The sequence below is a fragment of the Bombina bombina genome, chromosome 4 (assembly GCF_027579735.1).
Source record: "Bombina bombina isolate aBomBom1 chromosome 4, aBomBom1.pri, whole genome shotgun sequence".
NCBI lineage: Eukaryota > Metazoa > Chordata > Amphibia > Anura > Bombinatoridae > Bombina > Bombina bombina.
In genome coordinates this window covers 1,110,224,637-1,110,249,903 of record NC_069502.1, presented here as the reverse complement: position 1 = coordinate 1,110,249,903, position 25,267 = coordinate 1,110,224,637, and the positions used below count along the sequence as shown (strand labels likewise).

Below are 25,267 nucleotides of genomic sequence, written 5' to 3'. Positions count from 1 at the left end.
ATAAAATACAGAAGCTAATTATTATTTATGTATTATTAAATGGCAATAAGTTTAATGGCTATACCAAAAAAGAAAAAAACAATGAATAAGACAAACCTACATTGCAGATAAGATGTCTATGTAGTTCACTCATATTTATATTTATTGTCTAGGTATCAATCACAAAAATGCCACTTTTCGATTCAACACAATCCCAATAGCAAATTTTCAGATATTTCGCGCACCAGTGAATGTGTTTTTGGCTCCTCAATAAAAATCCTATTTTTAACTCAGGGACCAAAAAGTTCTAGGCAATCACAATAATTTTTCAAAATATATTTCAATAACATTTTAAGATCAGTTTTGACTTTTCAAATTTGACACCTCTAGGTACTTGATAAAGACTCTGAAATGGCCATGGGAAACATTTTAGAGGTGTATTTGCATACATGGTATTGATTTATTAAAGCGCTATTCATTGCACCTGCATTAATGAACGTCTAACAAGGATCGCAGGTTTGTGAACATGAGTTCAATAATGCAGGTGCAAGCACTGTAAAATGCACTGTTGTGAATGTGTTTGGACTTAGCATGCATGAAGTGCATCCTCTATAAGAACCCAGTTACAAAGGCACAACCTCATTTGAACAACTATAATGTAGACAGCATGTTGTGAGGAAGCAGGTTCATGCTTTACAGTTTCAGTACTGTTAAAATCCAGAAGAAGAAGATATCATAAGTCCATGTAATGGAAACCCATAGTCTCATTTTCAGATCACACCAAACCGGGAACGGTGCTTTTAAAACAATAAATGTAAATGTATGTTAGTTTCAGATGGCCTCCCAGTTTTGTATTTTGATCACTTGGAAAACTAGCCAAGCAATTCATCCGGGAAAAAAAAATAAAAAAAATTGGAACAAATCCCCAATTTCTCTTGTAAGGTGTATCCAGTCCACGGATCATCCATTACGTGTGGGATATTCTCCTTCCCAACAGGAAGCTGCAAGAGGATCACCCACAGCAGAGCTGTCTATATAGCTCCTCCCCTAACTGCCACTACCAGTCATTCTCTTGCAGCTCTCGACAAAAAAGGAAGTAGCTAGAGAGATGTGGTGTTTATTTAGTTTATCTTCAATCAAAAGTTTGTTATTTTCAAATGGTACCGGAGTTGTACTATTTTAGCCTCAGGCAGAAAATAGAAGAAGAGTCTGCCTGTGGTCTTTGATGATCTTAGCAGGTTGTAACTAAGATCCATTGCTGTTCTCACACATAACTGAAGAGAGAGGTAACTTCAGCTGGGGGAATGGCGTGCAGGGTCTCCTGCTATGAGGTATGTACAGTTTAAATTTTTCTAGAGAAAGAATATGCTAGATAATGCTGTTAATACCGGAGTTATTTAAGGTAAGCCTGATTACAGTGATTTAATAACGACTTGTATCATGCTTGCTGTAAAAGGTAATATTCTTATTACTTTCTCACATTACTGAAAAATAAAACGTTTGCTGAAAGTGTTTTAAACGTTTTTTTTATACATATTGGTGATAAAACTTTATTGGGGCCCAGTTTTTTCCACATGGCTGGCTAGATTTTGCCTAGGGTTAGTTTTGTTAGGCCCTCTCACTGTGAATACAGGGTGGGAGGTGCCTATTTTCACGGCTAAATGCGCATCAGATTTTGCAGCTTGAGACATCCAGTTTCCCTGAAGGAGTCTCCTGAACACTTGGGACCTCTCTGAGGGGTTTTTGTGCCTTTCAAAATCGTTATATGGGCAGGTAGGGCCACAGCAGAGCAGTGGCAGTTTGTTGTGACTGTTAAAAAACGTTTATATCGTTTTTTTGATCCGGTTTTGAAACTAAGGGGTTAATCATCCATTTGCAAGTGGGTGCAATGCTCTGTTAGTCTATTATACACACTGTAAAAATTTCGTAAGATTTACTGCTTTTTATCACTGTTTTTCAATTTCTGACAAAATTTGTTTCTCTTAAAGACACAGTACCGTTTTTATTTTTTGCTTGTTTACATTTATCAAAGTGTTTTCCAAGCTTGCTGGTCTCATTGCTCTGTTTAAACATGTCTGACATAGAGGAAACTCCTTGTTCATTATGTTTAGAAGCCATTGTGGAACCCCCTCTTAGAATGTGTACCAAATGTACTGATTTTACTTTAAGTTATAAAGATCATATTCTGTCTTTAAAAGATTTATTACCAGAGGAAACTGACAAGGGGGAAGTTATGCCGACTAACTCGCTCCACGTGTCAGAACCTTTGACTCCCGCTCAAGGGACTCCCGCTCAAGTGGCGCCAAGTACATCTAGCGCGCCCATGGCGTTTACTTTACAAGACATGGCGGCAGGAGAGCTTCTTTCTGTGGGTGATTTTTCTGACTCAGGGAAGATGCTTCAACCTGATTCTGATATGTCTACATTTAAATTTAAGCTTGAACACCTCCGCGTGTTGCTCAGGGAGGTTTTAGCTACTCTGGATGACTGTGACACCATTATAGTGCCAGAGAAATTGTGTAGATTAGATAAATACTATGCAGTGCCTGTTTACACTGATGTTTTTCCAATACCTAAAAGGTTTTCAGAAATTATTACTAAGGAATGGGATAGACCAGGTGTACCGTTCTCTCCCCCTCCTATTTTTAAGAAAATGTTTCCAATAGATGCCGCTACACGGGACTTATGGCAAACGGTCCCTAAGGTGGAGGGAGCAGTTTCTACCCTAGCTAAGCGTACAACTATCCCCGTCGAGGACAGTTGTGCTTTCCTAGATCCAATGGATAAAAAGTTAGAGGGTTACCTTAAGAAAATGTTTATTCAACAAGGTTTTATTCTCCAGCTTCTTGCATGCATTGCCCCGGTCACTGCTGCTGCGGCCTTCTGGTTTGAGTCTCTGGAAGAGGCCTTACAGGTAGAAACCCCATTGGATGATATACTTGACAAGCTTAAAGCGCTTAAGCTAGCCAATTCATTTGTTTCTGACGCCGTTGTTCATTTAACCAAACTAACGGCTAAGAACTCAGGTTTTGCTATTCAGGCGCGTAGGGCGCTATGACTTAAATCCTGGTCAGCTGACGTTACTTCAAAGTCTAAGCTTCTCAACATTCCCTTCAAGGGGCAGACCCTATTCGGGCCTGGACTGAAGGAGATCATTTCTGATATTACTGGAGGAAAAGGTCATGCCCTTCCTCAGGATAGGTCTAATAAATTAAGGACCAAACAAACTAATTTTCGTGCCTTTCGAAACTTTAAGACGAGCGCAGCATCAACTTCCTCTAATACAAAACAAGAGGGAAATTTTGCCCAGTCCAAGCCGGTCTGGAGACCTAACCAGGCCTGGAACAAAGGTAAGCAGGCCAAGAAGCCTGCTGCTGCCTCTAAGACAGCATGAAAGACCAGCCTCCGATCCGGTAATGTCCAGGATGTCCAGGATCCCTGGGCGTTGGAAATTGTGTCCCAGGGATATCTTCTGGACTTCAAAGCGTCTTCCCCAAAAGGAAGATTTCACCTCTCACAATTATCTGCAGACCAGATAAAGAGAGAGGCATTCTTACATTGTGTTCAAGACCTCCTAGTTATGGGAGTGATCCACCCAGTTCCAAAGGAGGAACAGGGGCAAGGCTTCTATTCAAATCTGTTTGTGGTTCCCAAGAAAGAGGGAACCTTCAGACCAATCTTAGCTCTCAAGATCCTAAACAAATTTCTCAGGGTCCCATCTTTCAAGATGGAGACTATTCGAACCATCCTACCTATGATCCAGGAGGGTCAATACATGACTACCGTGGACTTAAATGATGCTTATCTTCACATTCCGATACACAAAGATCATCATCGGTTTCTCAGGTTCGCCTTCCTAGACAGGCATTACCAGTTTGTGGCTCTTCCCTTTGGGTTAGCTACGGCACCAAGAATCTTTACGAAGGTTCTGGGGTCACTTCTGGCGGTCCTAAGGCCGCGGGGCATAGCAGTAGCCCCTTACTTAGACGACATTCTGATACAGGCGTCGAATTTCCAAATTGCCAAGTCCCATACGGACATTGTTCTGGCATTCCTGAGGTCTCATGGGTGGAAAGTGAACGAAAAAAAGAGTTCTCTATCCCCTCTCACAAGAGTTTCCTTCCTGGGAACTCTGATAGATTCTGTAGAAATGAGGATTTACCTGACAGAGGACAGGTTGTCAAAACTTCTAAATTCCTGCCGTGTTCTTTATTATACTTCTCTCCCTTCGGTGGCTCAGTGTATGGAAGTAATCGGCTTAATGGTAGCGGCAATGGACATAGTTCCGTTTTCCCGCCTACATCTCAGACCGCTGCAACTCTGCATGCTCAGTCAGTGGAATAGGGATTAGAGATGACTGCGTTCTGTATAGAAACAAAAAAAGAAGAGGCGCTCTGGTGCAGATGATCCTTGGCTACAAATGATTCTAAACTAACAGTTCAGAGTAATACTCACAAAGATGTTTGCACATGCAGTGCAATAACAGGTGAGCCGAAGCTTCAGAGCCGCTCGGCTGACTCGCTAGAGGGTGAAATCAGCTGTTCACTGGGTAATCACTTCACCAACGATGTGGGGAAAAAAGATACCTATGACATAAAATATAGATACCGCCCTTGGTGCAGATTATCCCAGGCACAGAATACACATACAACAGATGTCGAGAAGTTATACTCACAAACGGAGTTGCACAAGCAGTGCAATATCAGGCGTGCCGAATCTTAAAGAGCCGTTCGGCTGACTCCCTGAGGCCTGTACAGCTGCTCCTGGATCGTTGGAGGAGTGGTGGAAAATAAAGGTGGATATGCTGATAGAGGTTAATCCAAGCAAGGGATCAATAAGGCAAATAGAACAATTCACCAGCAAGGTAGACAAAATAAAAGTATTTATTAAAAATATAAAAATTACTTAGCAACGCGTTTCTCGGCTAACATGCCGTTTCATCAGGCTACATAATTCTAAGAGCTACCTTGCTGACTTAAAAGGACTGACAGGACCAATCAAAACCCTGAAAATTCACACACCTCCCTTGCTCAGGTGTACTATCTGATTACAGGGTGTCGCCCTGAGATACATAGCACTTTTGTTAAAAATGAATACAATTTATACAAACTTCAAAAAAATCTTTCTATATATACAAGGGCAATTTAACATGAATCGATAGCAAGTTTTAATCTCAATAATTGTAACAATAATATTTAGATATTTCAGTCTTACAAACAATATAACAATATAAAAGAAATACGATATAATAATCAGATATTTATAAATATAATAGATGAATTCTCAGTAATAAATTTATAATAAACATATAAATCATATAATAACAAATTATATATAAATACAAGAATAAATACTAAAAAAATATATAATTACTAAAAATATATATAAAGCCATATAATCAATCATATTACTACATCTAATGGTCGGATTAGAACTCACGACCTAGTGGCTGGGAAACCATCAACCCAGCCACTAGGCTATAAGCGGGCTTCTGATGCAAGTGTTCATAGTGTACTGAATGTATCTTGACAATGCTGTGACTGGTGCAAGTGGTGCATTATACAAAATAAACGTGTGTGTGAAAAAAGGTGTATAAATGTGATGTACTTGTGCCTAACAGATAGTGGTATTTACCTTTATAGTGATGTACATATAAGGAAAGCAATGATGTACCATTATGTGATGGATTGCTATGTGTGGCCATAGCAGATATGTGTGACATGTTGGTTAACATACTAGTGTGATGGCTAAAAATAAAATAAGAATTGACTAAAAGCCAATATTGGAAGGGGATACTAGTAATTATTATAGTGCTAATATGTTAATAATTTGCTAAAAAGATATTATGAATGATTATTAAGAATACTTGATGTATTCATATGACATATTTACTATGTTAATGTATTCTTAATGTGACAGTATTAAGCCACTATATATAATGTGATATATATTAGTATTAAACATTGACTAGATTGGATCTCCCGACCTCATAGTATAAATATCTAACAAGCTAACCGCTAGGCCATGACTGCCTGTGTGCAAAGAGTGGTCAAATAGTTAAAATACTAATGTGGTGCCTAAATATAAATATTGACTGATAGCCAATATCATAAATAATATTGATTATTAAAGTGCTAATGTATTAAAAGATTTTTAACTAAAAAGATATTGTGGGTGAATATTAAGAATGCTCCGTTTACTCGTGTGACATGTTTGATATGCTAAATATATTCCTGATATAGCAAAATTGTGCATCTATATTGTTAATTTAAAAGATAAAAAATTAAAAAAATATAAATAAAATTTAGTATAAATTAATACTAATAAACAATAATGGCCAGATTTGAACTCCTGACCTAATAATATAAAGACTATCAACCTAACCACTAGGCCACAACTGCATGTGTACCAAGATTGGTCGAATTTTCTTATAATCAGCTGTATATGGTCTATTAAGATTATTCATATGCTAATTCAATACTATACTATTACATAAGATAGGGGTAATTTTGATAGGCAGAGAGAGATTATATAACAGCTTTATACTTTTAGTTAATAAATATAATCTAGAGGGCTGCCAAATCTACATTAATCTAAAAGGCTGCCAGATCTACATTAAGGTTAAGTCCTAATGGGTGTAAAGTTTTTAGTTTATGAATCCAAAAAGTCTCTCTCTGCCTAAGCCTCAAAAATCTATTATATGTATGGGATGGTATAATTTCTTCTATGGGTATTATAGTGTAACAATTGGGGTCCCCTTTGTGATTTTTATGGCAGTGTTTAATAACACTGTGTGATTTCTTGTTTTTTAAAACACTACAATAATGCTCTGACCACCTATGGCTCAATCGTCTAATAGTTCGGCCTATATATTGAATCCCACAAACACAAGAGATAAGATAAACTACATATTTTGAAGCACAAGTCATTCTACTTTTGATCTTGTAAGTTTTTTTGTCTACAAAGGATTGAAACACATGAGTACCATGTCCTATGTGATCACACATTTTACATCTGGATGCTCTACATTTGTATATTCCTCTGCCCTTTATTTGGGAATTCAAATTTCTTCTATTCTTAGATTTATGATTTTCTTGTTTGGCCTTGTGTTTTACTACTTTACTAGGTGCCAAAATATTTTTAAGATTTGGGGCCTTTCTATACACAATGGAGGGAGTATCTCCAATTAGATCCTTTAAAATAGGGTCTCTTTTCAGGATTCTCCAATGTTTTTGGAAAATTTCACTTATATGTTTATAATTACAGTTATACTGTGTAATAAATCTTATTTCAATAGGTTTATCATCTCCCCGTTGGATATTATGGTTTTTGTTAAAGTATGTCTCTCTATTTTCATTTCTAGCTCTTTGATAACTAGAATTAATAAGGTCTGTTGGATAATGCTTTTCCATGAATCTCTCTTTGAGCGTCGTACTCTGCTTATCATAATCCGATATTAGGCTACAATTGCGCCTTATCCGTTTAAATTGTCCGTATGGGACATTCTTTTTCCAAGGATAGTGGTGATTACTTCTAAAATCTAGATAGCTGTTGCTATCAACAGTTTTGAAATGGGTTGAACTATCTATTCCACCCAAATTATTAAAACGCAGGGATAAATCTAAGAAAACCACACTCTCCTTATGTATACAACTAGTAAATTTCAATCCTCTGTTATTGAGGTTCAGGTGGTCTACAAATTCTAAAGCTCTATCTTGAGTGCCATTCCAAATGAAAATTAAATCGTCTATGAACCTACCATAGAACACCAGGTTCGCCCCAAATTCCGATTGGTAGATGTAACTATTTTCAAAGCTCCCCATATATAGATTAGCGAAACTCGGGGCGAACCTGGTGCCCATGGCGGTTCCTTTTATCTGCAAATAATATTCATCTAAAAATAAAAAATAATTGTGCTGTAAAACAAATAATATAAGTTGTAATATAAATTGTTTTTGTAATGGGGGGATATATTGGTCTTCTTCTAAATAAGCTGATATAGCGTTCACACCCAAATCATGAGGAATATTGGAGTATAAAGCCTCCACGTCACAAGTAATCCATATATAGTCATTAGTGATCGGTATACATCTTAATTTATCCAATAGATCCATAGAATCTCTAATATATGATTCCAAGTTAATTACATACTTTTGAAGGAAGTAAACTATATAAGCCGATACATTCTCAGTGAGACTACCTATGCCCGCTATTATTGGTCTGCCCGGAGGGTTGACAGTATCCTTGTGGATTTTGGGCAGATGGTAATAGAAGGCACAACTAGGCTCACTGGGAATCAAAAATTCCTTTTCTCTCTTAGATACAATGCCTTCTTGATGGGCGAAATTAATTAGACCTGTCAAAGTTTTTAGGTATTTGGGGGTAGGATCTTCTTTAAGGGGAGAGTAATATGATTTGTCCATAAGAATTCTATTTGCTTCTTTAATATAATCCAAATAATTTTGAAGGACAATACCTCCCCCCTTGTCTGCTTGGCGGATTATCAGTTCAGCATTATTCCTTAGTGTTTCAAGGGCCTTAATCTCGTTGGGAAATAGATTATGTTTAGAAATATTTTTAGGGAGCTGTTCCAATTCCTCTAATACTAATTCTTTAAAAATTTCTACATATGTATTGTTTGAAACCTGTGGATTAAAGTTGGATTTAATCCTAAAATTTGTCTGGACATAACCCTCACTTAGTTGTGCCAATAGTGTATCTGGTTCATATATGGGAATGCCAGAAGATATTCTTGTTTCCATAGTATCTGTAAGGATAGGTAATGCATTAGATTCTTTGATTCTTTTCTCAGCGAAGTATTTCTGCATAGTGAGTTTCTGTGTGAATCTGTTCAAATCAACAAATAAATCAAATGTGTTGTGTGAATTTGAGGGACTGTAAGATAAACCTTTACCCAATACCCTAATTTCATCATCTGATAAATTATGTGATGATAAATTGTAAATACCCTTTTTTAATCTTTGTAATCTTGTTTTTTTGATGGTGGACCTACGCCCTCTGCACCCCCGTCTACGAATGGTCTTTTTCCTTTCTGGGGCTGGGTATGTGTGCTGATCGGTTCTAAGTAGCTGGCTATTTTTCGTTGAGACCATGTGTGTATTGGTCTTTGGCGCTGTTCTAAAAAAGCAGCATTATCCGTTGAATTGGAATGGCTATTATCGTGACAGATCTCATTATTCCCAGTAATTAATGGTTGTCTGGGGTTATTACCCCTTGGGGTGGTAGATTCATCCAAAATCTCGTATCTATTATAAGTGAGGATATCGGTAGAGACAGGATGGTCATAAGAGACTCTTCTGTTGGATTCATATCTATTATCAGTGTCATACTGAAGATGTGAGTCATTATGCCATACCGGTCTATTAGAATTATGGCTAGTTTTGGGGGGGTTAATGGGGTTAGCCATATGATGATTATATGTATCATAGCTTGTTTGAGGGGGGTGGGAGGGACTATTGTTCGTATTAGTGTTGTTGTATGTTCTATTTGATTGTGTTATATTATGGGGTCTATTATAGTGTGGGTTGTTGTGTCCACCATTCCTATAACCATTATGATATGGGGTGGTATTACTATCCTGCCTATAGCTGTTGTGATGAGAGTTGGTATTACTACTATTTGTGTGACTATTTCTTCTATCAACAACTGTCCATTCGGCATTTCTAAAGTTGTTATGACTGATATGATGCCTATTCATTTGTTGTGAGGGGGGCAAATTTGCTGGTGCAGTGGTGTCTTTAGTATTCCCTTGTTGGAGATTATTATGTGAGTTGAAGTTTTGTTTATTATTGAATCTATTTCTATTTCTGGATCTCCCATGGTTATAAGTATGTATTTCTCCTCTATTATAATCCCCCTCATCACGTAATAGTTTCTTATTTTTATTTTCTATGAGTTCTCTTTGATAGTTATCGATTTTCTGTAATGTTAATTTATTTAGTTCTTCATATTCTGTAGAAGTTTTAAATTGTTCTAAATGTATTTGTAATTTTTCAATCTCAATCGTAACTTTTGCTACTAATGCTTCCCTATGGGATATTAAGATTTTCATCAAACGAATTGAGCAATCTCCTAGAGCTTCCTCCCATTTGGAGGACAGTTCGGCATCATCCTTGAATGAGCAGTTTTTAAAAATTCTTAATCCTCTAGGGATTTGTTTTCTCTCTATGTATTTACGTAACATTTCAGCATCCCACCAATGCCTGCATTCTATGTTAATAAGTTCCTCCAATCTGGAGAAGGAAGAGTGTATTGATAAACTATCTATATTGATATTTTCACAGAGTGCAGGGTTGGTGGGAGAAACAGTTGCGACTAATGTTAATCTCTTATTGACTCGTTCATTAACAGATAGCATAATGGCAGCTATAACCTCTAGATAACCTCTAGATAAAAACCCACACTATAATAGACCCCATAATATAACACAATCAAATAGAACATACAACAACACTAATACGAACAATAGTCCCTCCCACCCCCCTCAAACAAGCTATGATACATATAATCATCATATGGCTAACCCCATTAACCCCCCCAAAACTAGCCATAATTCTAATAGACCGGTATGGCATAATGACTCACATCTTCAGTATGACACTGATAATAGATATGAATCCAACAGAAGAGTCTCTTATGACCATCCTGTCTCTACCGATATCCTCACTTATAATAGATACGAGATTTTGGATGAATCTACCACCCCAAGGGGTAATAACCCCAGACAACCATTAATTACTGGGAATAATGAGATCTGTCACGATAATAGCCATTCCAATTCAACGGATAATGCTGCTTTTTTAGAACAGCGCCAAAGACCAATACACACATGGTCTCAACGAAAAATAGCCAGCTACTTAGAACCGATCAGCACACATACCCAGCCCCAGAAAGGAAAAAGACCATTCGTAGACGGGGGTGCAGAGGGCGTAGGTCCACCATAAAAAAAACAAGATTACAAAGATTAAAAAAGGGTATTTACAATTTATCATCACATAATTTATCAGATGATGAAATTAGGGTATTGGGTAAAGGTTTATCTTACAGTCCCTCAAATTCACACAACACATTTGATTTATTTGTTGATTTGAACAGATTCACACAGAAACTCACTATGCAGAAATACTTCGCTGAGAAAAGAATCAAAGAATCTAATGCATTACCTATCCTTACAGATACTATGGAAACAAGAATATCTTCTGGCATTCCCATATATGAACCAGATACACTATTGGCACAACTAAGTGAGGGTTATGTCCAGACAAATTTTAGGATTAAATCCAACTTTAATCCACAGGTTTCAAACAATACATATGTAGAAATTTTTAAAGAATTAGTATTAGAGGAATTGGAACAGCTCCCTAAAAATATTTCTAAACATAATCTATTTCCCAACGAGATTAAGGCCCTTGAAACACTAAGGAATAATGCTGAACTGATAATCCGCCAAGCAGACAAGGGGGGAGGTATTGTCCTTCAAAATTATTTGGATTATATTAAAGAAGCAAATAGAATTCTTATGGACAAATCATATTACTCTCCCCTTAAAGAAGATCCTACCCCCAAATACCTAAAAACTTTGACAGGTCTAATTAATTTCGCCCATCAAGAAGGCATTGTATCTAAGAGAGAAAAGGAATTTTTGATTCCCAGTGAGCCTAGTTGTGCCTTCTATTACCATCTGCCCAAAATCCACAAGGATACTGTCAACCCTCCGGGCAGACCAATAATAGCGGGCATAGGTAGTCTCACTGAGAATGTATCAGCTTATATAGATTACTTCCTTCAAAAGTATGTAATTAACTTGGAATCATATATTAGAGATTCTATGGATCTATTGGATAAATTAAGATGTATACCGATCACTAATGACTATATATGGATTACTTGTGACGTGGAGGCTTTATACTCCAATATTCCTCATGATTTGGGTGTGAACGCTATATCAGCTTATTTAGAAGAAGACCAATATATCCCCCATTACAAAAACAATTTATATTACAACTTATATTATTTGTTTTACAGCACAATTATTTTTTATTTTTAGATGAATATTATTTGCAGATAAAAGGAACCGCCATGGGCACCAGGTTCGCCCCGAGTTTCGCTAATCTATATATGGGGAGCTTTGAAAATAGTTACATCTACCAATCGGAATTTGGGGCGAACCTGGTGTTCTATGGTAGGTTCATAGACGATTTAATTTTCATTTGGAATGGCACTCAAGATAGAGCTTTAGAATTTGTAGACCACCTGAACCTCAATAACAGAGGATTGAAATTTACTAGTTGTATACATAAGGAGAGTGTGGTTTTCTTAGATTTATCCCTGCGTTTTAATAATTTGGGTGGAATAGATAGTTCAACCCATTTCAAAACTGTTGATAGCAACAGCTATCTAGATTTTAGAAGTAATCACCACTATCCTTGGAAAAAGAATGTCCCATACGGACAATTTAAACGGATAAGGCGCAATTGTAGCCTAATATCGGATTATGATAAGCAGAGTACGACGCTCAAAGAGAGATTCATGGAAAAGCATTATCCAACAGACCTTATTAATTCTAGTTATCAAAGAGCTAGAAATGAAAATAGAGAGACATACTTTAACAAAAACCATAATATCCAACGGGGAGATGATAAACCTATTGAAATAAGATTTATTACACAGTATAACTGTAATTATAAACATATAAGTGAAATTTTCCAAAAACATTGGAGAATCCTGAAAAGAGACCCTATTTTAAAGGATCTAATTGGAGATACTCCCTCCATTGTGTATAGAAAGGCCCCAAATCTTAAAAATATTTTGGCACCTAGTAAAGTAGTAAAACACAAGGCCAAACAAGAAAATCATAAATCTAAGAATAGAAGAAATTTGAATTCCCAAATAAAGGGCAGAGGAATATACAAATGTAGAGCATCCAGATGTAAAATGTGTGATCACATAGGACATGGTACTCATGTGTTTCAATCCTTTGTAGACAAAAAAACTTACAAGATCAAAAGTAGAATGACTTGTGCTTCAAAATATGTAGTTTATCTTATCTCTTGTGTTTGTGGGATTCAATATATCGGCCGAACTATTAGACGATTGAGCCATAGGTGGTCAGAGCATTATTGTAGTGTTTTAAAAAACAAGAAATCACACAGTGTTATTAAACACTGCCATAAAAATCACAAAGGGGACCCCAATTGTTACACTATAATACCCATAGAAGAAATTATACCATCCCATACATATAATAGATTTTTGAGGCTTAGGCAGAGAGAGACTTTTTGGATTCATAAACTAAAAACTTTACACCCATTAGGACTTAACCTTAATGTAGATCTGGCAGCCTTTTAGATTAATGTAGATTTGGCAGCCCTCTAGATTATATTTATTAACTAAAAGTATAAAGCTGTTATATAATCTCTCTCTGCCTATCAAAATTACCCCTATCTTATGTAATAGTATAGTATTGAATTAGCATATGAATAATCTTAATAGACCATATACAGCTGATTATAAGAAAATTCGACCAATCTTGGTACACATGCAGTTGTGGCCTAGTGGTTAGGTTGATAGTCTTTATATTATTAGGTCAGGAGTTCAAATCTGGCCATTATTGTTTATTAGTATTAATTTATACTAAATTTTATTTATATTTTTTTAATTTTTTATCTTTTAAATTAACAATATAGATGCACAATTTTGCTATATCAGGAATATATTTAGCATATCAAACATGTCACACGAGTAAACGGAGCATTCTTAATATTCACCCACAATATCTTTTTAGTTAAAAATCTTTTAATACATTAGCACTTTAATAATCAATATTATTTATGATATTGGCTATCAGTCAATATTTATATTTAGGCACCACATTAGTATTTTAACTATTTGACCACTCTTTGCACACAGGCAGTCATGGCCTAGCGGTTAGCTTGTTAGATATTTATACTATGAGGTCGGGAGATCCAATCTAGTCAATGTTTAATACTAATATATATCACATTATATATAGTGGCTTAATACTGTCACATTAAGAATACATTAACATAGTAAATATGTCATATGAATACATCAAGTATTCTTAATAATCATTCATAATATCTTTTTAGCAAATTATTAACATATTAGCACTATAATAATTACTAGTATCCCCTTCCAATATTGGCTTTTAGTCAATTCTTATTTTATTTTTAGCCATCACACTAGTATGTTAACCAACATGTCACACATATCTGCTATGGCCACACATAGCAATCCATCACATAATGGTACATCTTTTGCTTTCCTTATATGTACATCACTATAAAGGTAAATACCACTATCTGTTAGGCACAAGTACATCACATTTATACACCTTTTTTCACACACACGTTTATTTTGTATAATGCACCACTTGCACCAGTCACAGCATTGTCAAGATACATTCAGTACACTATGAACACTTGCATCAGAAGCCCGCTTATAGCCTAGTGGCTGGGTTGATGGTTTCCCAGCCACTAGGTCGTGAGTTCTAATCCGACCATTAGATGTAGTAATATGATTGATTATATGGCTTTATATATATTTTTAGTAATTATATATTTTTTTAGTATTTATTCTTGTATTTATATATAATTTGTTATTATATGATTTATATGTTTATTATAAATTTATTACTGAGAATTCATCTATTATATTTATAAATATCTGATTATTATATCGTATTTCTTTTATATTGTTATATTGTTTGTAAGACTGAAATATCTAAATATTATTGTTACAATTATTGAGATTAAAACTTGCTATCGATTCATGTTAAATTGCCCTTGTATATATAGAAAGATTTTTTTGAAGTTTGTATAAATTGTATTCATTTTTAACAAAAGTGCTATGTATCTCAGGGCGACACCCTGTAATCAGATAGTACACCTGAGCAAGGGAGGTGTGTGAATTTTCAGGGTTTTGATTGGTCCTGTCAGTCCTTTTAAGTCAGCAAGGTAGCTCTTAGAATTATGTAGCCTGATGAAACGGCATGTTAGCCGAGAAACGCGTTGCTAAGTAATTTTTATATTTTTAATAAATACTTTTATTTTGTCTACCTTGCTGGTGAATTGTTCTATTTGCCTTATTGATCCCTTGCTTGGATTAACCTCTATCGGCATATCCACCTTTATTTTCCACCACTCCTCCAACGATCCAGGAGCAGCTGTACAGGCCTCAGGGAGTCAGCCGAACGGCTCTTTAAGATTCGGCACGCCTGATATTGCACTGCTTGTGCAACTCCGTTTGTGAGTATAACTTCTCGACATCTGTTGTATGTGTATTCTGTGCCTGGGATAATCTGCACCAAGGGCGGTATCTATATTTTATGTCATAGGTATCTTTTTTCCCCACATCGTTGGTGAAGTGATTACCCAGTGAACAGCTGATTTCACCCTCTAGCGAGTCAGCCGAGCGGCTCTGAAGCTTCGGCTCACCTGTTATTGCACTGCATGTGCAAACATCTTTGTGAGTATTACTCTGAACTGTTAGTTTAGAATCATTTGTAGCCAAGGATCATCTGCACCAGAGCGCCTCTTCTTTTTTTGTTTCTATACAGAACGCAGTCATCTCTTTTTCAACATCTTTGGAGAGAGCAGCTATCCTTTGGGACATCATTTCCAGATTGGACATCACTCTATATTGGGACTTTCACTTGCATCTATGGATGTATATTTCCTAACCATATGACTGTGGTGACTATTGTTATGTATTTGTATTTATAATTATACAGTTCATATTGTTTATTTTTTGTAAGATATAAAACTTAGGATCTATCCATATTATCACTTTTTTGAAATAGCATAAATTAGGCGCACCTTATTTCTGGACACACTACTTAGATATAGTAGAGCCCCATTGTTTTTGGAATAGGGATTACACAGATTTGTCCCCTCTACTAAATCTGGATCAAGAGACCATTGATTCTCTTCTCTGGTGGCTATCTCGGATCCATCTGTCCAAAGGTATGACCTTCCGCAGGCCAGATTGGACAATAGTAACAACAGATGCCAGCCTTCTGGGCTGGGGTGCAGTCTGGAACTCTCTGAAGGTGAGGTTCATCAGATTTCAGTCGGACAACATCACGACTGTAGCTTACTTCAACCATCAAGGGGGAACAAGGAGTTCCCTAGCGATGTTGGAGGTTTCAAAGATAATTCGATGGGCAGAGATTCACTCTTGCCATCTATCAGCTATCCATATCCCAGGAGTAGAGAACTAGGAGGCAGATTTTCTAAGTCGACAGACTTTTCATCCGGGGGAGTGGGAGCTCCATCCGGAGGTGTTTGCACAGTTGATTCAACGTTGGGGCAAACCAGAACTGGATCTCATGGCGTCTCGCCAGAACGCCAAGCTTCCTTGTTACGGATCCAGGTCCAGGGATCCCAAGGCAGCGCTGATAAATGCTCTAGCAGCGCCTTGGTCCTTATGGCTTATGTGTTTCCACCGTTTCCTCTGCTCCCTCGTCTGATTGCCAAGATCAAGCAGGAGAGAGCATCGGTAATTTTGATAGCACCTGCGTGGCTACGCAGGACTTGGTATGCAGATCTGGTGGACATGTCATCCTTTCCACCATGGACTCTGCCTCTGAGACAGGACCTTCTACTTCAGGGTCCTTTCAACCATCCAAATCTAATTTCTCTGCGGCTGACTGCTTGGAGATTGAACGCTTGATTTTATCAAAGCGTGGTTTCTCCGAGTCGGTCATTGATACCTTAATACAGGCGCGAAAGCCTGTCACCAGGAAAATCTATCATAAGAAATGGTGTAAATATCTTCATTGGTGTGAATCCAAGGGTTACTCATGGAGTAAGGTCAGGATTCCTAGGATATTATCTTTTCTCCAAGAAGGATTGGAGAAGGGTTTGTCAGCTAGTTCCTTAAAGGGACAGATTTCTGCTCTGTCTATTCTTTTGCACAAACTTCTGGCTGAGGTTCCAGACGTGCAGGCGTTTTGTCAGTCTTTAGTCAGAATCAAGCCTGTGTTTAAACCTGTTGCTCCGCCTTGGAGTTTAAATTTAGTTCTTAAGGTTCTTCAAGGGGTTCCGTTTGAACCTTTGCATTCCATAGATATTAAGCTCTTATCTTGGAAGGTTCTGTTTTTAGTAGCTATCTCCTCGGCTCGAAGAGTTTCGGAGTTATCTGCTTTACAATGTGATTCCCCTTATCTCATTTTTCATGCAGATAAGGTAGTGTTACGTACCAAACCTGATTTTCTACCTAAGGTGGTATCTAATAAAAATATCAATCAGGAGATTGTTGTACCATCACTGTGTCCTAATCCTACTTCAAAGAAGGAACGTCTTTTACACAATCTTGACGTGGTTCGTGCTTTAAAGTTTTATTTACAAGCTACTAAAGATTTTCGTCAAACATCTGCATAGTTTGTTGTCTACTCTGGACAGAGGAGAGGCCAAAAGGCTTCGGCAACCTCTCTTTCTTTTTGGCTAAGGAGTATAATACGCTTAGCTTATGAGACTGCTGGCCAGCAGCCTCCTGAAAGGATTACAGCTCATTCTACTAGAGCGGTAGCTTCCACATGGGCTTTTAAAAATGAGGCTTCTGTTGAACAGATTTGTAAGGCGGCGACTAGGTCTTCGCTTCATACTTTTTCAAAATTCGATACTTTTGATACTTTTGCTTCTTCGGAGGCTATTTTTGGGAGAAAGGTCTTGCAAGCAGTGGTGCCTTCCGTTTAAGCGCCTGCCTTGTCCCTCCCTTCATCCGTGTCCTATAGCTTTGGTATTGGTATCCCACACGTAATGGATGATCTGTGGACTGGATACACCTTACAAGAGAAAACAAAATTACCTGGACTGGATACACCACAAGAGAAATAAATTTATCAGGTAAGCATAAATTTTGTTTTTTTGTTATCTGAATTAGAAAAACATTTGTATAACAGACAGATACATGTTGACCAAGGATACCATCTGTTCATAAATAGACACATACAGGAGACATCATATGACAATTTTTAAAAAACAATCTCCAAATAAATTGACATTTGGATAATGGCAAACTGCCCATTCATTAACAATATATGCACTGTACACAAAATAATAACATATTACTAGTAAGGTAGAAATACAACGTCAAAGATTTTCTGACTCACCAAATAAAAGTATAAACAATATCAATACAAAAAAAAACAAAAAAAATTACACTTGAACACAGTCTGTGCAATACTAAAAACCTACATACTAAATTGGAATGTAACATAAATAATCCCATAGTTTAAATATCAAAACTATTTAATCAAAAAAGGCAGTCACATCCCAAACTAAATCTGATCCATTGGTATTTATTGTTTATATGACTTATACCTTGTGATTTATGATCTTGGTAAGGAAATTGTAGGTATTTTAAACCAAAAACGTATTAATATCTGAACGAATGTATTATTATTAATAAAAGGATAAAATACAATTAAGATAGATGATAACATTATCACGGTGGATAAAAATATATAAAACAGACATACCATGTACGAACAATCTCCTCCAGTAGATTTTTCCAACTTCTTCTCCTCCCAAAAAAATGATATTGGTTAAAATCAACAAGGCTGTGGAGATTGATGACACAGCAGCTTGAACGCGACGATACATGTTTGGAGATAAAGTCTGACCCTGTAAAGAAACATGACAGTTAGAAATCATATGTTTTTAACTTACTTTTTTCATCTGTGTATTAGTCTGCACCCTTTCCTTCAATTGAAGTGCCAAAATAAATGTGTATTGAATATATATATATATATATATATATATATATATATATATATATATATAGCTATGATAGCTAAAGGACTATAGTTTACTAGGTCTTGATATTCATTGAAGGAACATTAAATACAGTAGAATTGCATAATCAACAAGTGAATAATTTTTCAAATTGCAACGTTTCCTTCAATTTCCCTGCCCTTTGTATCATGTGACTGCCATCAAACTCTTGCACATACTTGCATGTAAAAAGACTACACACAATTTACTAATGGAAGTTATTAAAATTGCTTACTCTATCTGAATCAAGCAAAAGCTCCCAAATTACAGAATAGAAAAAAAAACCTTACAAAGCAGAGCTACATTTAGCCACCAATCAGCAAGCGTTACCCAGGTGCTGAACCAAAAATGGTCTGCTCCTAAGCTTACATTACTGCTTTTCAAATAAAGATACAAAGAAACATTGATAGTAGGAATAAATTAGAAAGTTGCTTAAAATTGCATGCTCTATCTGAAAAATGAAAGAAAGAAAAAAATTTGGGTTAATATCCTTGTAGCTTTCTACAATACAAGCTACACCGCTCTAATTTAGAAAAACCCAGGCTAGAAGAAAAAGTTGCAACTAACTTATTTCACTCGTCTTTGTTTCTCAATAAATCCTGATATCTTTTGCCATTCTATTGTGTGATTTATGACTATGGAGGCATTAGGTAATAAAAGATGGCAACCGTATGTCTTTGGATATGTAAAATTCTGGTACTACTTTATGTATGAACTCCGAAACAGGACCCAAGACTACTTTGCCTTGATAAAAAATAGTATGCTTGTAGTTAAGCTGCTATGAAAGCCGATGTAAATCCCCTTTATTTAAGTAACCATTCGGTGTACGATGCCAAAGTATCGCTTTAGGTAGTGGCTTAAATGGTGGCAGCATTAAAGGGACATCAAACACTAAATAAATGCTAGATAGAATGATGCATTACAAGAAAAAACAATAGTCTGATAATAACATGTAGATGTATTTTTAAAGTTTTATTAGCTTTGTAAATATTGACAAAATAAGTGTAAAGTTTTAGTGTCTATAAAACAATGGGAGCTGCCATGTTGTAACTTAGGTTACCTTCTCTGCTATGGCAAATTAGGAACAGTTATAAATAGGTAACTAGAGTGTGCAGCCAATGGCTGTGTGGAATATAACAGTGTTCTGCACTTCCATTTCTAACAGGAACTGAAAAGCTCACAATTTCAGAATGGAGTTACAGGAAAAGGGGACAAAATAAATAATGAAAGTATATTGCAGAGTGTTTTTCTATATACGATTTATCATTTTATTTTACTATCTCAAAGTGTTTTATATCCATTTAAGGCTTCCAAAACTAAAGGAATATCTCATGATGGATTTCTTTTTTTTATTTTGCTATAGGCAGATTAAGTAAGTCTACTTAATAAAAAAAGGTTAAACAAATGGCTCCTGTACACATTTGACTCCAGTTATAGCTGAAACTTGCACTTGCAGATACTTAGACCAAAATTAAAATTTCCTTGAACATTTTCTACAAAGTAGCCAGACTGATTTGTTTTATTAATTGTGAATTGTAAGTCACATATCCTATACTAAGTAAAGGATGTAAATATCTTTCTTCCTTTGAGTACAAGATCACATGCAATTTTCTTTTTTAAATGTTTTTGTCAGGCTATCATGTATAACAAGTATTACATATATGGAATCATGTTAGCTAGACTTTACCAACACTTTAGGCATAACATATAGATCTATTAACAACCAGACATGTTTCAGTTAGTCACACTCATATATGTAGAATTTTAAAAGCTACCCAATTAAAAAAAAAACTCCTTACTATGTATTACTTCTCTAAAATGTTTATCTAATTCTTTTCTTTAAAAAAAGGTCCTCCAGTAACTTAAACAACTCTCCCTCCAGTTGAGACACTCTGTTTTGTTGTCTCAAAGCTTTAGGCTATGACCTCAAAATGTTCTTCCTTGAGGGGATTGTCCTCCACATCTCTAAAATAACCTTATCTAGAACTATAGTTTACATTTTTTTCCCCCAGCAACCTCAGATTTGTGTAGTTAGTTGTCTGACAGAATATAAAATCCCGAACTCTTCCTTCAAGACATTCTTCCTTACTCAGGCAGCAAAATGTTTGGGAAAACGCAGTGAGGATTATACCTCACAAGTTCCCAAATGCTTAAAAGTCACCACTGCCCTACTGAAGAGACTGACATGGGCTAAGGCTAAACCCTTTAGAAAGATCAGAGCAAACCTACTCTGCTTTAAAATAAAAAAAATCTTGATTGAAGATCAGACACCAAAACTTCACCTCCTCCTTGCACCGCAGGCAAAGAAAATGACTGGGGATTATGGGTAAGGGAAGTGACATATATAGCAGCTTTGCTGTGGTGCTCCTTGCCTCCTCCTGCTGGCCAGGAGTGATATTCCCACTAGTAGTTGATGATTCCGTGGACTCACCATATCTTAGGAAAGAAATAGAGTTGCATATCCCTTTAAAAAATATTTGAGAACTGTTTCTCTACTAATTACCCATGTAACAAACGCTGCCATAGATTGGAAGGCTACTTACACGGCCTCTATTAGTTCTCAGTAGTTAGCCTTGAGCTGCAGATTGGAGTCTTTGAAGCAATTACTTCTATTATATGTGATCTCCAACTTTATGATATATAAATCAAAATACAAACAGGTAACCATTTTGTAGCACTCTGCACAGCAGCAAATACCTTTAGGAAATCAGACCTACAAAAAAACCTGCATATACATTAGCAACTCCTGAGTGATCAAATATTTGCAGAAGTATTTTTGGATTTAAATAAGCGGGAATTATATTGTTAATATCGATGGTTCTTTAATGCACTTTGTAATGGCTGCACACATCAAAATGGCACCACTGAGTAACAGCGTTAATGTGGCTGAATCCATTTACAGTCAAAATCTAAATAAAGTCAAATAGATTTAGTAACTTATCCAAATAAGAGCTGCAAATGAAATAATGGAAATGTGCATTGTACTTCCGAGTAGACCACATCTATAGACAGTGATGTCTCAATTACAGATTTAGGATTCACTCTCGGTAAGATATTGAAGCCATTAATGCTTAGCAAATATCCAAATAGTTTGGCAGTAAAATTAATTTTTAAACCTCTGACAAGCTTCCTGACTACATAGTTTAGTATAAAAAAAAAGATAGAAAGAGAATATAGGACAAGCAACGTTACAATGGACTTTCTGGAATTAAAGGGACATAATACTGATATGCTAAATCACTTGAAACTGATGCAGTATAACTGTAAAAAGCTGACAGGTACAAATCACCTGAGCATCTCTATGTAAAAAAGGAAGATATTTTACCTCACAATTTCCTGAGCTTACCAGAGTAAGTTCTATGTAAAAGGTTATACTCAGCTGCTGTGCAGCTGCACGTAAAAAAAAAAAAATGAAGAAATGAACAGCAGCCAATCAGCATCAACAGTGCTGAGGTCATGAACTCTTTTACTGTGATCTCATGAGATTTGACTTAAAGGGCCATGGTACCCAAATGTTGAAACACTTGAAAATGATGCAGCATAGCTGTAAAAAACTGACTAGAAAATATCACCTGAACATCTCTTTGTAAAAAAGAAAGATATTTTACCTCAAAAGTTCCTCAGTAGCCACATCCCATTGTAAAGGACTTCTAAGCAGCAAATCAGTATGTCTGTCCCAGGACAGGCAAAGGAGCAAACTTTGTGCACACTCATCTTATTTCCCTATTCAGTTTAAGGAAGTTTACTATGAAATCTTATGAGAGTTAAGTAAAATCTTATGAGATTACAGTAAAAGAGTTCATGGCCTCAGCACTTCTGATGCTGATTGGCTGCTGTTCATTTCTTTATTATTATTTTTTACCTGCAGCTGGGCAGCAGCTGAAGTATAACGTTTTACACAGAACTTACTCTGGTGAGCTGAGGAAATTGTGAGGTAAAATATCTTCCTTTTTTACATAGAGATGCTCAGGTGATATTTTCCTGTCAGCTTTTTACAGTTATACTGTATCAGTTTCAAGTGATTTAGCATATGAGTATCATGCCCCTTTAACTCTCATGAGATTTCATAGTAAACTTCCTTAAACTGAATAGGGAAATAACATGAGTGTGCATGAGGCTCACTCCCTTGCCTGTCCCGGGACAGACATACTGATTTACTGGTGAAAGTCCTTTGCAATGCGGTTTGAATACTTAGGACATTTTGAGGTAAACTATCTTTCTTTTTTAAATAGAGATGTTAAGGTGATATTTTCTAGTCAGCTTTTTACAGCTATGCTGCATCACTTTAAAGTGTTTCAACATTTGGGTATCATGGGCCCTTAAATATGGAAAGCAAAATAGGAGACTGCAATTTATACTGCATTGTAGCTTAGGGCACATAAACTGCTAAAAGGGGACTTCTTTAAAAGGACTTGAAACACAGAAAAAAAACCAGCTTCAGATAGAGAATACAATTTTTTAAAAATTTCCAATTTACTTCTATTATCAAGTTTCTTTGTTCTAATGGTATTCTTTGTTGAAGAAATACCTAGGTAGGAAGCTTTTACATGTATGTAGCACTGCACAGCAAACGTTTCTGCTGCCATCTAGTGCTCTTGCAAATGTATAACATTGTTAAAGGGATATAAAACCCAAACTTTTCTTTCATGATTCAGATAGAACATACAACTGTAAACAACTTTCCAAAGTGTGTGAACTTGTCTACAGCACTACAGCACTATATGGCAGAAGTTTTGCAACAATGTTATGCATTAGCAAGCGCACTAGGTAGCAGCACTACTTCCTGTCATGTAATCCTCCAGACATGTGAACGCTAGATAGCTCATCAACAAAGGATAACAAGAAAATAAAAATCTTTGTATATACTATAATGTAACCTTACAGATACAGATAGATACTTTACAGATATATAGCCAAGTAACAAAAATAAAGACAAAAGCAGTGGGCCAATCTTCTAATATAGAATACAAATAGCATTTGACTAATACACATGGGTACTTTGATAAATGGCAGAATGGCAACAAATTGATTGTATTTTTGTACATTGCATCCAGTAATTTCTATAAGAATGTTGCTGAAAAATCTAGACCACTCTAAAAGAAATTGCAATTTTCTAAATACAGCAATGCAATGGATACTATGGGGCCGAATTATCAAGCTCCGAATGCAGCTTGATGCCCCTGTTTCCGCTCGAGCCCTCAGGCTCGCCAGAAACAGTAGTTATGAAGCAGAGGTCTAAAGACCGCTGCTCCATAACTGGTCCGCCTGCTCTGAGGCTGCGGATATCAATCTGCCCGATCCTATACGATCGGGCTGATTGACACCCTCTTGGCCGCAAATCTGCAGGGGGCAGCATTGCACAACTAGTTCACAAGAACTGCTTGTGCAATGACACACTGTCAGCATTTATCGATGTGCGGCGGACATGATACGCTACATCGTATCATGTCCGTCCGCACTTTAATAAATCGGCCCCTATATGTATCATCATGTATTATGTATATTAATTTGTTTAACACTAAGGGCTCCATATACAAAGCAGCGTAAGCTGCTCCAGAGACCTTGGGGGGCAGGTTTGCACCTACAAGCCTGCTTTGTGCAACCTGAGGTGATGTGATTGACAGTTCCTTCTCTCGCACAATTGGTTTGCGTAAGTGAAGGGGTGGGCATTACACACTCATTTGAGTGTGTAATGATGCATACTTCCAGGAACTTCAGAAGTGTGGTGCGCAGCTGCAATTAGCAGTCTTCTTATTGCCATAAAACAATGGCGAAGCTATGCATTTCTACAATTTCTGAACAAAGGGGATACCAGAGAAGCTTTTACAACCATTTGTTTTATGACTGCAGTAGTTTTTATATTATTGTATGCAGCGGGGAAATAGTGGCATCAAATATACCAAAATTGGCATAGATCAATACCTTGGGTTGTCTACTTGTTTCATTATTCCTAAATAAAAGAAAAACAATAAAAAAAAAACTTTTAAATATCGCCAAGCCTCACTATTCTAACCTACCACAATAACAATGGAGAAAATGCAAATGATGGAATTCATGTTTCTTATAATTAAAATGTTTTGGGTTAGGAATAGATATGGGCATCCTGGTAATTTTGGTCTTTATACCCAAGCATAAACATGCACTTGTGTCAAATTTTGTTATGCCACTGCAGCACCATTTTGCCTTGAGACAATTGTTGTCACTTATAATATTTTGTCTAAAACATTTTTATGTTTTTCTGCCCCTCCCACCCCAAACATTTTGTTTATGGATGCCCATGGGTTAACTGTCAATGTACTATGAAGCAATATATTGCAGCGCAGCCTGAAAACAAAGCTGCTAAAAATAATTTGCCATATTTCTACCGCACCCTAACAACTGTGATGCGTTCTTGGATGTCATTTAAATGAAAGTAATATATAAACACTTGCATGTCAGATAGCGTGGGTGTGCTATATCCTTACTGGACC

The 25,267-nt window shown here is 36.4% G+C and overlaps 1 protein-coding gene across 2 annotated transcripts in view; it reads right to left on the bottom strand.

Moving 5' to 3' along the window:
- The window catches only part of HHAT (hedgehog acyltransferase), a 1,153,474-nt gene that overhangs the window by 387,446 nt on the left and 740,761 nt on the right, over positions 1-25,267 (bottom strand). For both annotated transcript variants that reach the window (XM_053712382.1, XM_053712383.1), the window contains one exon: positions 18,503-18,647. In XM_053712382.1, coding sequence (XP_053568357.1) covers positions 18,503-18,647 — 145 coding nt within the window. The remainder of the gene's footprint in view (positions 1-18,502; positions 18,648-25,267) is intronic.